At 39.5% G+C, this 15,977-nt stretch overlaps 1 protein-coding gene across 7 annotated transcripts in view; it reads left to right on the top strand.

Moving 5' to 3' along the window:
* The window catches only part of VRK1 (VRK serine/threonine kinase 1), a 70,835-nt gene extending 68,991 nt beyond the window's left edge, over positions 1 to 1,844 (top strand). For 6 of the 7 annotated variants that reach the window (XM_033109262.1, XM_033109264.1, XM_033109266.1 and 3 more), the window contains one exon: positions 1,421 to 1,841. In XM_033109262.1, the coding sequence (XP_032965153.1) occupies positions 1,421 to 1,452 (32 nt within the window). In that variant the 3' untranslated portion in view covers positions 1,453 to 1,841. Of the gene's footprint in view, positions 1 to 1,420 lie in introns of all 7 variants that reach the window. The other variant, XM_033109261.1, reaches the window with a different exon arrangement.
* Positions 1,845 to 15,977: the final 14,133 nt, after the last annotated feature.

The raw sequence follows: 15,977 nt of genomic DNA, 5'->3' as shown, positions 1-15,977 counted from the left end.
TGGAGGTTAATGAGAGCAGTACTACTGAATGTAGTTGTCATGGTTATCTTTAGTGTTCTTTGTAATGTGACTATAGATTCAAAATGTATCGAAAGGGAGATGTACTATAGTATTGATCATTGACCTTGATCTTGTGGTATACCATTATGCCAATCTCAGACAATCACAACATTCTGTTTTCTATGCAAAATTAATTTCCAAATTCTTGAAATAAAAACTTAGAAATGTACCACGAGATATTTTGAAAAGAAAGCTATCACAAAAATTGAAGGAAAAAAACTAAAAAGTTCAAACCACCATAGTTACAGGCTGTGCATTCTGAGTGTCAGGAAAAAAAAGATACTTATATATGTTTGAAATCTGCTTTAACTTAGTGCAATTGAATAGAAACTAGAACTTGGAAAAATAAAAGAGCAGTGATTTTAAAACTGATCTTCCAGTGAAGTAACTAAATAAATAAACCTGTGATCCGAAAATCTTTAGACACTATTATTAGACATGTGTGGTAGGTATTTTGTCCTAGATTCAAAGAATGTTTTGTATGTTTCAGAACAGAAGTATTGATCTCTTTGTTGTTTAGTTCATTCATGGGTTAATTATGAGCTCCGCTGCCCCTCCCATCACACTTTTGAAGGAGTTAAGCCTGAGCAGTGGGTGGGCATCTTTCCTTTGCCACCACTAGGCAGTCTGGTCAGGCTTAAGCATATCCTTCTGTCTGCTGTGCTCCCGCTAGAGGTGGAGTGGGGGTGGTGGTTGGGAACAGCATCTCCTCGATGACACAGAACTCCCATGCCCATGATGAGGAATCACTGAATTTATTCCAACCCAGGAACAGTTGGATAGGAGCTGTCATAAGTTACTTACTCGTAGACCAGTATCAGATGTGATGCTTTTCTGGAAAGCTACTCAGTTGGGATCTTTTTAATTCCTAGTGGAAAAGACTGCATTTTGGAATAGCCCAGTGCTCTCCTGCCTAGAGTATAGGTAGCAGGCTTTAGAAGGCAACACATTTAGAATAAAATTGTTTGCTTTTCATAATATATGTAACCTCATTGCTTCCCCCAAGGAATGAATACTTACCTTGTTGCTACAGTTTATATTAGATTTAATGTTTTAAATTGTACAATAAAGTTTTCTGGGAGAAATATTTCAGGACCAGTGTAAACTGGGTATGTTTTACCAGTGGAAGTGTTCTGATGTAACTTAAGACTACAAGGTACACTCGGTTAGCGTATTGTCTGACATACTAGAAAACTGACAGTTTCCTAAGATCTTCAGGGTATTAACAATTATACCTTTGTGTGTGAATTTCATGTCCACAAATCATGATGGTCAATAATTATATATAGAAATACTTATATTTCTGTTCTTCTTTTGCTTTGTAAATTAATGATTTGAATTTCTTTGTTTTCTCTTCAAGGTTCCAAAACCAGAAGAAGGGTCCAGAAGTAAATCAATTGCTGTGAACCAGTTTTTCTTTTCTTTCTTTCATTGGATTTTTTTCCCTCTTTTTCTATTTTGTTTTTGTGTGAGTCTTGTGGGTGGGGGTAACGGTGAAATACCTATAGCTTTGAAAAACAAACTTTTTTATTAAAATAAATACTTTGTACAATTTATTAGAGGCTAATTTATAAAATTACAAAATCCTTAGGTTATATACTCTTTAAGCTATCCCACGCTGTATGTGACAGATTCTGGAGTACTTACAAGAAAAATTATTACGATGTGCACTTTTTAATGGTCGTATATTTCTCAGAGTATATAAAATGACAAAGTTCTTACTTTTAAGGAAATACAAAACTTAAAATAAAGGGTTCTTTTGTGGCCATAAGATTTGGTTTGTATTGATTTTGTTCAGTTCCACAAGCACCTGTTGTATGAAATGAGAGGTACGAAGAAAGGAAAGGGTTGTGAAAGAAAAAGTGGAGTACTAAGTATATCTGTGAGAGAGAAAATATACATGTTTGAAAATTAAATAATGTAAGAATTATGTAAGTATGCAAGTTGGATGATAAGAAAACATGATCAAGTATCGAGTGGTGGCATGATCAAAGATTTAATAGACTGGCTTCATTTAAGGAAATCCTGTAAAATGAATATATGTATATCTATCTATCATCTATCTATATCTTATTGATCATTCACAGATTTTTTTATTACTAGTTCCATTTTTTGTAGCATATAATATTTGTACAGTAAACCAAGCACTTGAAAGTTTTGGTGATTAGAAATTTTTTGTTTGGTTTTTTTTTTGCTTTTTTTTTGTGATTAGAAATTTTAAAATGTGAACTTTTTATAGTTGCCTTGGGAACAAAAGCTTGGAATTTAAACATTTATGAACGATTTCAAGATATACTTTGTTAGCAGAATTGGGATTGGATTAGATTCTCTAAATGGTCGTACGCCTTAGCGCTTGTAGCACATACAATGTTTTTAGATGGTGAAGAAACACACATTTATTTAAGTATTTAAGCATTTTAACATGTACTCAAAATATAAGTAGCATATTAAACTGATTTCTCTACTGTTTAGGACAAGCCTAAAGTAAATATTTCAGTTTTTAAAACAGCAAGTTAATAGATAATAGTGCAGGTGAGATGTAGACCAGAAATTGTCAAGGTTGTACCAAGTTTGAGCAACTGAATCAGCACAAAGACTAACTTTTGGCTCTCTGATGTGCATATTTAGTTGTCATGTGAAGCATTTATCACTGTATTGGTCAGGTGTTGAAAAATGCAAAACAGATCTGTAGACTTGCCTTTGAAGGTTAATCTTTTACATGCCTCCTGGAGTTTGTCTTTACAGAATAGAGAGCTAGGTTTTGGGCAGAGACTCTTGCTTTCTGTAGCATGTTTGATTTTAGTACTCATCAGTGTTATGGTCCCAAGTTTATTTGTAACACCTAAATCAACTCTCAAGTTCTGTTTCAAACACATTGACGCCTAAAATAGGATAAAATGTGTGTGGTGTGTTTTTATGTATATGCCTTAGCCTTTTTTTTATTTTTCAAAACACAAAAACAGCAAAAGCCTGTTGGTTAAACATTAAGAAAACAAAATTTCCTCACATATTGTTTGTAACAAGTGCTGGCATTTTCTCGAATGTTACTCTCTTGGCAGGGCTGCAGAAATGAAAACCTCGCAGCAGCCGTAGTAGCCAGTTTGATTCACAGCTGTATCCCTTGGGCTGTTCTGTTTCCTCCTTACACTGGTTTGTCTCACCCCCTTGATTTGAAAAAAAAAAAAGGGTTAAATAACCTCCCTGTCATTTGGAGTCATGCTAGTTTTCTTGCCTTTTTCAGTTCCATATTTGCTGTTTTTATTTTGCACTGGCTTCTCTTCTTTGCAATCCCTGCATTCAGTGGGTTTGGCCATTTTTCATTCTCTTCACCATCCCGCATCCATATTCTAACATGTCTCGGTACTGTGTATCCTGTCCTCGGTGCCATTTTCTCAGGTCCTTAAAGAGCGAGTGGCTTCTGGTCTATTGAGGACCGACGCCTGTGCCAGACTCTTGCCCTTCACACGACAGGAGCTATGTGTGCTCTACATTTTCTAGAAAGCAACTGATAAATCTTTGTAACTAAGTAAACTCTGAGGTGGAGTAGCTTCTAGGCATTTTACAGGAGTGGCCTCTTAAGTCAAAACTTGATTAGACCAGAGCTGTAAAACTCTAGTTATTTCTCTGAATTACAATAAAATGTCCAGTAGAGACCTGAGTTGGATAGCAGTAAATTAGTGGTGAAAATACAAAAATTAGGTTGGTATAAAAATAATTACAAAAACCGTAATTACTATTGCACTAACCTAATTGTACGCCTTTGTGTATGTCTGTATAGATATAGTTGAGCATTATATGTTTGTTTATTCTTTAACATTCTGTTTTTAGTGCTCGTTATTCTTCTGGTTATCAAGATGTATTAATAATACATGGTCATTGTAGAAAATTTAGAACAGACAGGGAACTGTCAAAGAACAAACTAGCCGTGCTGCTATCACTACGTGCAACCACTGTTAAGATTTTGACGCATTTTCTTCCAGTGGTTTCTCTGCATTTTTATCTTTCAATAATTATCATATTTTATATACAGCCTATATTTTGCTTTTTAAAGCTAACATTTAATACTTTGCATGTTATTACATGTATTTCATAAATATAATTTTTATGTTTCCATAACTTTTTTCTTAGTAGATTTATGATACTTTATGACCATTTCCCCAATACTGGACATTTAAGTTGTTTTCAGTATTGAAAACAATGTTCTTGAATAAAATTGGGCAAAAATCTTTGTCCATATGTATAAATATTTCTTTAGATTTTCAAAAGGGATCCATTTGCTCAAAGATTGAAAAAATGGAAGGTGGTTATAGATGCGTATTATCAAATTGCTTTGCAAAAAATTCATCACTGAACATTTTGCCCAGTAAATCAGCGTTCAACTTACATTTTTGTCATCTTTGAGTATTACTAATTTTTATAATTTGATAAGGTAAATTTTTTTTGATTACTAGTAAACCTAAGTATTTTATTTGTCAACTGATAATTCTGTTTTCTATTTGGTGTATTTGTTTGTACTGTTTGCATAGTAATAATCTTAACCCTTTGTCATGTTTGTTACTGACTTTTTCTAGTTTATTTTTTGTTGATGTATTTTTAATTCTTATGAAGTTTAATTTTTATGGCTTTAATCTGTTAATCTTTTTCATTGTAAATTCCACCACTGTATTAAAATATTTTCTATCCTGAAATCAGAAATATTTGCCATGACTTTTCCGAGGTTTTTTGTTTTAATACTTCTAAATTTTTAATCCATATGCAATTTATTTGGTGTGTGTATGCCATGAAGTAAGGATCGCAATGGATTTTTTTCCAAATAGCTAACCAGTAGCACCAGTATCACTTGTTAAATAAATTCTCTTCCTTACCCCTGTTCTACCCTCGTTTGTGATGTCATGTCTGCTTTATTACGTATTAAGTTCTTAAACCAGGGTCTGTTTCTGAACTGTTGGTTTGATTTCATTGATTTATTTTTATGGCTTCGCCACGCTGATTTAATTAATTCCATTTAACTTACTGTGTTTCCCTGAAAATAAGACCTAGCCAGACAGTCAGCTCTAATGCGTTACCTGTAAAATTTCTGCATTGAGCAAATTACGTTTTTATTTATAACCCACTGCAAGTGATCTTTGAAAAACTCCTCTTTTTGACTTAGTCAAGTTGAACATTTATTAGAAGTCTGAGTCATCAAAAGTGTGAGTGGACATGACCTCTAACATAATCGTCGTGCCTGGAGTGCAGAGGCTGGGGGAGGATCGAAAGGTGTGAATCCAGAATTTGGAGCAGGGAGGAAGTGGAACAGGAGTCTGAAATCTGTTCCTGTTTTCCTATAGGGTGTCTTTCTGCTTCTGATTATCTTTTAGGAGCAAGTGAAAAGTGATCACAGTGAACGTAAATGAACACGTTATTAACATCGGGCTACAGTTTGTTTAAAGAGGGAAGAATCACTGTAGTCAGTATGCTTTCTGACCTGGACACACAAGTTTGTGACAGTACTTCTTGGTATAATTCCCAGATGTGAAAGATGGCCCTACACACATGCTCAGATTTTCCTCATGCAGGTCCGGTGTATGTTAGTACTTAGAGTGAAGCCACTGCAGGGTCTGTTGACCCTGAACACGGGAAAGTTCTAGGCGGGATGTCCCAGTAACTTACAGCTGGGGAGGCATATTGGTTCTATTAGATTGCCTGGTGAAGACAGGAGAGAATAATAGTTTACTTCTTGAACTTTTCTAGATAGAGAAATGTGCCTTCAAGAGCCTTAAGAAGACCTTTCTGTTCTGGGCACGTCAGTCCCCACCCCGTCAAAGAAAACAACAGCTTTGTTCTTTCGTCTTCATGTGTTTCATTAACTCTTAGAGAACATTGGTGCTAATGCCTAGTCCATCCTACTGCAGCAGGGCTGTGCTCCTAATCTGGTTAACGCTGCTTGCAAGCAGGTATGTGGTCTGTCCCTGTATCCGCCGCTGCCAGCCCCCCCAGCCCCCGCCAGCCACTGCCAGCCCCTTCCAAGTTTCTAGTCCAAAATGCCTTGGCAGATATTTAAAGGCTTATGTCAAAAATAGGTAATTTATCCTCCCTTCCATTCATAATTTAAAGAGGGATCATTAAGACGTTTTTTAAATGTATACATACAGACCCAGTGGGGTTTTCTTCCCCGTTTTTTAAGCTCCTAACCAGGCTTTTGAAAGAAGTTGTCTATTCCAGGTGCTGTATCCCCAGATAAGTCTGATAGGTCTTGCAAAGTGTGCAGAAGGCGAAGGTGGGTGAAATTACATCAAAAATGCTTTCCAAGGCCCTGTCTGTTCTGTAGAGGTCAGAAACCACAGCCCGCGAAACAATTCCAGGTCGAGAATCCGAACTCCTGCTGTTCCCAATGAACTGTGCCGCGCGCGGCAACGTCTGGAAGGGAGGGTCGAGCTAAGCGAACAGCCATCATAGCACCCAGTTGGTCTTTTAGCAAAACTCGGGGGGGGGGGGGTAGAATATGAAACTTTTTAAAACGGTGGGGTTTTTTGTTTTTTGGGGGTTTTTTTTGGTGGTGGTGTTGCTCTCCCTATTGGAAAGGAAAGGCCCCAACAAAAGAAGCAAGCTGCCTTCAGACTGCATTTACTGCTCGTGATGACTCCAGTTGTGTGTAAATATTAGAAAACAGCAGGGTCCTGCATTCCAAGAACCACTTGAGCAGTGCCACGAAGACAAGTGTCCTTACTGGTATTGTACTCATACTCCCGAGCTCTCCTGCTGTTTCTAATCTGTGCGCACAGCCGTGAAAAAACTGGACTGACATTTACAGGCACAGCAGGGAGACACTTGACTAGGGAACGTTAAAGACTCCAGTACCTCTGATTCAAAGTGGTCACCACACATGACAGATCTTCGCAGGCGGCTGGGCTGCACTTCAGCTGATGCCGTAATGAGGGGATCTGTAATGAAGCAAAGCAGTAGCACATTTTGGTCCCCTCGAAGCTCAACTTTTTAGCAGTCACATATTTATTGTCGTCGTTTTTAGACCTAATATCTAAAAGGGCAATCTAATTCTGTGGTAGCAAGGACCTTTTCCTTTGGAACTGTCCTTGTTTGGAGGTTTTGTTCCTTCCATTCACACACGTCAGTCCCCGCTAGCGTTTTACAGGAAATGCTTCTCCATGAGAACACTTTTCCTTCAACTGTGAGTACAAATAAAATTCCCTGCAATCTGCCGGAACTGGTATGTAAGGGGGTCAGTTGCTTTCTGACTCGAGTTTGACAGACTTGCCTCGCTGTCTTGTCCCGCGCGCTGCCGGATTTGTACGCCATAATAGCAGTAATGCGATTGTGTTTGCTGCACATTGTCTGGTTGACTTCTCAGTTAAGAGTTTCTTTCCCTATGGGAATAAGACTAGACAGACTGTCATTTGCTATTACTAATTCTGCTTAGCATTATCACTGGGGCTTTTTTTGTAATTAGCTATCTTAGTTGGCTCTTAAATTTTAATAGCCAATTGAAGCGACGTTTTAGCCAAGTTCCATATCTAAATTGCATTCAGTCCATTAACAAAGTTGGTTAAAAGGCTATTAAAACCAAAGCCAATATATGGTGGTTTGCACTTACATCTTTGCATCAGTAGCAGTGCCAGCCTCCCCCTTGTTCTCCCAGGGAACTTATACGCTCTTCGAACAAAGTTACCCATAAGCCGGACTCCACTTCTGAATGGCAAGAAATTAATGTTGACAAGGTTGTTAGTACTTTAACATTGAAAAATGTCACTGCCTACCCACCCCCTTTTCCTTTTTGTGAGGGTTCATTTGGGGTTGACTTTTATTTGGTTGATGGTGACGGAGGGTGGAAGAAAGGGGCTTTTAATATGCCAACTTAAAATTGACGGGTTTTGAAAAGTGAATAATTGAAATGATGCTTTTCTCCATTTCAGCTGATCAAAATTATTAGCTAAACCATCTGAGGCACCTTCTGGTAGAATTGTAGTCTTGCTGGGTTTAGTTTCTAAAACATTCTGCCAGACATTAAAAAAAAAAAGAGAAAAACGTAGACGAGCCAGCACATAGGCTTACAGCACTCGCTGCATAATGGATAGTCCCCATTGTTACTATTTTTTTTTTAATTCGGAAGACCATTTCTAACACTAGCACTCTCCCACCCTTTTCCAATTAGTTTACTGTGCTTTCACTTTGTACATTAAGTTCCCCTCCCTCCAAAATGGGACAGTGGGTCTGGTTTCCATTTCCAAAGATACTTAATTTCAAAAATTTTTGTAATTTGTGAAGCAGGCTGTCAAAAGAAATTAGACCGGTACAGGGCACGTTCAGTTGACATTTCATTTCTGAATCATTAGAACCTTGGGAATGAAGATGTGGAGAGAAACGAGTAGGCAAATAATTCTTGTCACCTTGACTCAGCTGGGCGCGTCTGAAGCAGCTCCTCACCCCCATCCTGTCAGTTTTGCCGATGTCCTGTTTGGAAATGAATCGTTTTTTTCCTGCTTCAAAAATATACATCTTTTTACAAACTCCAATGGGTGGCTTTTTATATTTCCCCATTCAGAAGATATTAGGAACTGTAGTCTCATCTTAAAATGTTGAAGCTGTAAGTGGAGTGGGTTTGAATACTTCCCATTTCCCAGCATCTGGTCATTCTTCCAGTGGGCTTTCTCTGACACCCTCAGAACTGCTGTCAAGCTTTGGCTTTGATGGTGCTGTCTTCCCCACTGAAGGCCAGCTGGCAGACAAATTCTAGTGAAATGCAAGGGTTCGTTATAATTACATTTCCGTTGTAAATATGTGTAGTAGCCCATATTCTCATAAGCACTTTCGTCCAGACTTGCTTCTCCAGCCTTTGACTAGATGACTGGAGGTGCCATCAGTGAAAGTGTGGCCTCCTTGACAAAGGTGAAGAGCGTCACCTGTTTTAGCAAAGGATCAGAAAAGCTGGGGGCTTCTCGTGATTTTTATTCCCTGCCAGAAGCTGAGGGAAGAGGGCAAGAGGCCATTTTATCCAGTGTTAGATTTATGCAATAAAATTAATATGCTATTAAGATGTCTGTAATTAATTGCCCTTTGACAAAGAACTGGCTTTTGAAAATCTGGTCATTCTCTCTCCAAGAGGTCAGGGCTTGATGGCTTCTCCCAAGGAAGACTGAAGGCAGGAACAGCCCTGCCGTGGTTTTTCAGGGGACACTAGCGGTTGATGGATGACCTTGGAGGGCTTTAAGTGAATGTCTGCTGTATGTTAGACTTCTCCTTCCTGTACATCATTTTAAACTAATTTTTAGGAAATCATTTTTTGAATAATACATGGCGCGTGGTACATGCCAGGAAAATCAGTAGGAATGAAGGTAAATAGTAAAAAGTCTTAAATTGAGCTCATGGACCCTCGAGGAATCTGGGTAGAAAAGGATCCTGTTTTTATTTGTTTCATTAAAAACCAAAAAAATCCATGGCAAAAAAATTAAGAACCTTTCCTTTTCCTAAGCCATAGTTTCCTTTAGAAATAACAACTGTTACAAAATTGGCTAGCCTTCAATCTGCATATCCATTTGTGTGTGTGTGTTTGTGTGTGTGTGTGTGTCTGTGTGTGTGTGTGTATGTGAGAGAGAGAGAGAGACCAACAGAAACTCCAGTGTTTTCTATATAGCCAAATTATTGTGATAAAGGTTCTGACCAAGCTCTGGGGTCAAATACCAGATTTTAACGTACCTACTCACGACGTTAGGGGACGCAGTCTCAGTTTTACGTCATCCTCTTTGAGGATCTCTTACTGATTCCATCAGTAGAAGAGACTTTGGCTTTGCCTGCCCACACTGGGGACAAGTGACTGGCTCTCTCGTCCTCAGGCACAGATTTTCAATGCTTCTTCCATCTGCACAACAGTCTTGGGTTCTTCTCCCCTACTCTGGGGCTTCCTCTCAGCATCTTAATTGTGTGGGATCACCTGTTTCCTGGTCCACTGCGTTCTTTCTTGGTTTATTCCTTTTATCTGATGGAGCACATCCTGTATTAGTTGCCTGAGAAAAAGATGTGTGGGAATTAAATTTTTTGGAATCTTGCATGTCTGAAAATGTCTGTTCTGCCTTTCTACTTGACTGATAGTTTGACTTGTGTAGAAAATTATAGATTGGAAGTAGGGATGGCCGGTTAGAGCGTGGTGCTGGTAGCACCAAGGTTGCCGATTTGATCCCCACATGGGCCATTGTGGCCTGTGTCCTCCTTAAAAAAAAAAAAAAAAAAAAAAAAAAAAAAAGGTTGGAAGTAATTTTCCTTCAGTATTTTGAAGGCATTGCTCTGGTATTGTCTAGGTTCCAGTGTTGCTGTTGAGCAGACTTGAAGTTGTTCTGTTCTCTTTTGGGAACTTCTGTTATTTAGATGTTGGGAATCATAGTCTTCTAAACTCTTTTTCCTTCTCCTCTGCCGCCCACCCATTTTCTGTCTCCTATCTCTTTTCCTCCCCTTTCTGGGAAATTTCCTCAATATTTTCTTTTAACTCTTCTGACTTTTAAAATTTTCTGCTATCATGTTTTTAATTTCCAAGAAAGAGCTCTTTGCTCTAATGTCCTTTAAAAAAAATTTTGTCTTCGTTCATGGATGAAGGATTTTCTTATCTCCCTGAGGATTTTTAATTATAATATTTGAAACTTTGTTGTTCCTGTTTATCTCTTTCTTGTCCTAGTTTCTTTCTCCAAGTTGCAGCCCTAGCACCCTGTCCTGTTTGTTTTTGTCTTTATTTTTCATTTTAGATGGTTTTCTCAAATGCATAGTGATTCTTGGCTGTCCATATAGGTATAAACGTGAACCATTGAAAAGGCTATTGGGGTGTGTGTGTGTGTGTGTGTGTGTGATGGGGAGGGGTTTGGAGCTGTCATTTTTTGGCTTTCCTGTAGAATGACTTGGGTGAGCTGGTTTTAGAAGAACCCCATCTTGTAACATGGGACTTTCAGAAAGCTAAGCCTGAGACAAAGGCTTATGTTCAGGTAGTTTATTTGTGAATGTGACCCCAGGAAGGAAAAATGCAGGACCAGGGAAGGAGGGAGCACAGTTACAGGGACGTCATCAAGTTGGCTACAACTAAGAGTGACTGGCACTCAAATCTTGCAGGACCTTCCACGTAGCCCAGTGAAATGTCTCTCACAGCCTCTGCCCCAGCTCCCTTTCTTTGGGGGGCTAACTTTCCCACACTTCCGAGTTACAATGTGGAATGTCCACTGTTCCTGGCAGGCATCCTATGCAAATCCCAGGGAAGGAAACCAGGGGCCATCAGGAGCTGGTGGAAGCCTATGCAGAGTTAGTGCAGCCTGGGCTGGAAAGAGGGAAGATGTTAAGCGATGCTCAAATGCAGTACCATGTCATTATGTTAAAACCTTTCCTCTTGGACTGGTCAGTTTCCCCAGAGAAGATTCTTTCTGTCTCTTGCCCAGAGGATTGAATTGTTAAGAGATCCCAATTGTCTTAGCTCAGGCTACTGTAACAAAAATATAATACCATAGACTGGATGGCTATTAAACAACAGAAATTTATTTCTCACAATTCTGGAAGTTAGAAGTCTGAGATCAAGGTGTCAGCCTGGTCGGGTTCTGTTGGGGGCCCTCTTCTGGGTTGTTGAAAATTAGTAGATGTATTTGTAAATGGGTGTATTTCTGGATTTCTCTTCTGTTCAGTTGATGTGTATGTTCATTCCTGTGCCAGTACCACACTGTTTTGATTACTGCACTTGTATAATAAGCTGTATATCAGGAACAGTGATCGCCACGATTCCTCCTTTTTTAAAAAAAAGATTGCTTTATATATAAATTTTCCTTTCTATATAAATTTTAGAATAAACTCATTTATGTTTACCAAAAAATTGCTGGGATTTTGATAGAAGTGGCATTGAAACAATTTGGGAAGAATTGACATCTTTACTCTGTTGAGTCTTCCAATCTATGAATACAGTATGTTTCTCCATTTATTTAGGTCTTCTTTGATTTCTTTCATCAGTACTTTATAAGCGTCAGGATGCAGATCTTACTAAGTGTGTGCCTAGGTATTGAATTTTCTTTGGAGCAATTATAAATGGTGTTGTGGTTTTAATTTTGGATTCCACAGATTCATTGTTAGTATAAAGAATGCGATTGCGTTTTGTGTGCTTATCTTGAATCTTGTGACATTGATGACCTCGCTGCCAATTTTAACACTCAGGTATTCTTGTTATAGTAGATAAGATCTTACCTCTTTTTTTTAAGATAAATTGGTACTGTTTACAGTATTTCGACTAGGTAGGTACTGTTTATTTCAACAGTGCCTACTAGGTAGGTAGTGTTTATTTCAATGATACTGTGATATCATTTCATTGTTTTGGCAAAACATTTGTTTCTCCTGGAATTAAAAAAGACCTCCTTGTTTTTCTGTTAAGTTTTCTACGTATTTTTTTAATTTTTTACAGTTATGCCATCAGATCCATTATAATACCCATTAGTAGCCTTTTTCTTTCATATCGTCAATCATGCCAGAAAATTGATTTCTTTCTTTTTCTTTTTTTAATTAGATGCCTCCCTTCTGAGTCTTTCTTCTTGCTCCATCGAATATCAGTTAGTCCCTGGGTTCCAGCATGGCTCTTCACATAGGACTCCCCCTCCCTGTAATACTGGTCTTCTCTTTACCACTTTGGTGTATTGTGTCTGCTGTTCTGGTTTTTGTAGTTTCTTTCTTTATTCTCTCTCTGGCTTTGCACTAGTACATCCTCCAGAAGGCCCCTTAAAGACATGCACAGGAGGTTACTATTACTTTTTAAAATCCTTGCTTGTCTGAAAATACCATATCTTAAATTGCTTTCACATCTGATAGATAGTTTGGCTAGGTATAGAAGCCTAGGTTGAAAATTCTTTTCCTTCAAATTTTTTTAAAGTGTTGCACCACTGTCTTCTAGCATTTAGTGTTGCTGAGGAAAAAGCCTGATGCGTTCTGATTCCCTTTTCTCTCTGAAACTCTTAGGATCTTTTCTTTATCTTTGGTGTTATAATATTTCATGCCTTGGTGAGGCTTCTTGCATTTATTTTACTGAGAATCCATTATTTCTCAAATATTGAATACTTATGTTGTCCCAGGCACTGCTCTAAACCCTGAAATTTCTGCAGTGAATAAGACAGGGTTTTCATTCCATAACTACAAAGTTTTTAGTCTGGTAGGGGGAAAAGATAAATATAAAAACAATAATTTCACATAGTGACAAGTGCAATGAAGAATATAAAACAAAAATGAATTTGAAGAATGTCTGTTGAACGGTGGGTGCTATGTGTTAGGGTGACCAGGGGAGGTGATGTTAGAGCTGGGGCCTGGCGGGCAAGAAGGCGGAAGCCACCTGGGCAAGACAGTCCCCAATAGAGGCAAAACCAAATGGAAAGGTGCTGAGCTCAGCATGTTTGAGGAGCTGGGATTAGAGTGTAGCTGGGGCGTGGTGGAAGGAAGAAATGGCAGGAAATGGAGTCCAAGAGTTCAGCAAATGCCACACTGCAGGGTGATGGCGAGGAGTTTGGATTTTATTCTCTGAAATGAAAAGCCATTGGAGAGTTATACTCACAAGAGTGATAGGCTCCACTGGACCATTTTAAAAGGCCGCCCTAGCTGCTCTGGGAGGGCAGACTAGAGAGGAACAAGAATGGAAGCAGGTGACCATTGAGGAAGCTATTTCAGATTTTCACATGATGGGCTTGGACGCAGTGGCCCTTTCACACCAGAGGACTGTTCCTCAGCTCTGGGAAATGTTCTTGTATCCTTGGATCATTTCTCTGTTTCATGTTTCTGGACCTCTTAACAGTGACTTGTTGGACCGCTCCTATTTTTTTCTCTGTTTTTTTATTCCTTTTTTTTTTTTTTTTAGTTTTCCTTCATTTTATCCTTCAATATTTTAAGACGTTTTTACAATGTCTGGAGCTGTGAGGCCATGCTGAGTGGGGAAGGAAGACGAGGGTCCAAACAGGACCCCATTTCAGCCCTGCACTCTCCCCAGCACCCCTGTGGAGCCTGGGGTTCTGTGCGCCTCAAGGACCCCTCCCACTGCTTCCTCTTCTCTATCCTCTCTTTTCAAAAAATGCCCTTGTTTGTTGGGTACCCACTATGTTCCAGGCATTGTGTTAATGTTGGCAGATGACAAGTGGAACTGTACCTGTTCATTTGTTTCCGTTTTCCTAATAAAAGAAAATACCTTTTGAAGGGGTGCTCAGGGTTCAAGAGAAGTACGAGTCGGCAGGAATAGTCACACACTTTATATGAACCCAGCTGTCCAAGTGCTGACCTGCTGCACACTCGGGGACAGCTAGAATGCGCTGAGTGTGGTGGCAGAAACACTGTTGGTGTGTTTTGAGTAATTGTGGAAAAAGTAAAAAAAAATGCCAGAGATCAGGAATGGGCAGATCTTCAAATGTCAGTGTCATACCATATTCTGGATTTAGTTATATAAACAGATGATGCTAACCTAAATCTTTTTCTTCTTCATTTTAAGGTTTTCTTTCTTTTTCTTTTATTTTTTTATCTCCCTCTTTCCCTCCCTCCCTCTTTTTTTCCTTTCTTCCTTCCTTCCATGTTCTTGCACATTTATTTTGCTAGAAGTGAGGAGGAATAAAGAGTGAAACGTTCTTTCAGCAAGGCAAAAGGTCCTGGAAAAAGTGCAGAAACGGGCAGGGCATTATGCTGTCAGGTGGAGTGCTGGCTGACAGAGCTCACCCAGGAAACTCCCCACTGTCCTGCTGTGCTCACTCCTTCTTTCCACGTTTTAATTGTCTTTTATATAAAGATATAGAAATCTGCTTATCATATTTACAGGTGAAACATTTTATCAGGAGTAGCAATTCATACTTGGGATGGTATTGAGAGTCGGAAGAGTCAGTCACTCTGATTGCCGGTCTCTCTCCCTCAGCAGCCTGAGACCCTCTTGCTGTCTTGCTGTCTGAGCACAGTGTCTGGCACGTGGTTGGTGTGGGTTAAATATTTGCTGAATGAATGACTGGTTGGAAGACGAGGAAAACTGGGAAATGAAATTAATTTGCCAACCATTTATATTAAGGCAAAATAGCAGTTACGCTATTTTAGGATGAAGGATGAAGGAGACTTGGCCCAGCAGCAGGGCTTTGTAAGGGCCAAGGCTTGCATTGATCGCCATCGCCTGGGCAAGGTCAACGGAAGGGTGACGGCCAGATGGAAGCTCTCGCCTGACCCTTCTGCTTTGCACCCAGTAGACCACATCTTGCTGCCCCGTTTGCATGAACCTGGAGAAATTGAAGTGCTTCTGAGTGAGGGTGGAAAGGGTGGAGAATGGTTAGGAAACCATGCTGCACGAGGGAACATTGGCACAACTGGGGCTGTTTTGTCTGGAGGAGAGGACAGAAGTGGTCATGGGAGACTGGTGGAGAAGGTCAGTGTGTACACATATATGAAAATCTGTCATGTGCAAGAAGACTAAGGTTTCCCTGAGTCCCCGGAGAAGGCAGAACTGGGCCTAATGAGGTGGAAGTGAAAAGGAGATGGCCCGGCACAGAGGAGTGACTGGTGGCTGCTTACATCCATGTGGGACCAGCAGCCCGGTGAGGCAGTAAAACCCTCATCTCCAGAAATGTCAAGTAGAGATGGTGCCAGATACATTGTTGGTGGATTCTTACAGTAGAACCTCCGTCTTGTAATAATAAATATAAACGTGTTAATATTAATCGCTTTGATTGCTTACTGTGTTCCAGGCACTGTGCTCTTTTATAGGCGTTATCTCATTTAATCTTCATGGTGACCCTGTGAAAAGGGTGCCATGATTTTTCCAGGAATCTGCTGCTTAGAGAGGTCGGGGCACTTGCCCAAAGTCACACAGTGAGGGGTACAATCGGAGACGAGCCCAAACTTTCTCTGAGTAAGTTGATACCGTGCTCAGCTGTTGCAACCTGGCCCTTGCACCCCTGAAACATTTTCAA

This window comes from Rhinolophus ferrumequinum, chromosome 6 (assembly GCF_004115265.2).
Source record: "Rhinolophus ferrumequinum isolate MPI-CBG mRhiFer1 chromosome 6, mRhiFer1_v1.p, whole genome shotgun sequence".
Classification (NCBI taxonomy): Eukaryota; Metazoa; Chordata; class Mammalia; order Chiroptera; family Rhinolophidae; genus Rhinolophus; species Rhinolophus ferrumequinum.
The sequence above is the reverse complement of the archived record's forward strand: the minus strand, read 5'-3'. Positions and strand labels throughout refer to the sequence as shown.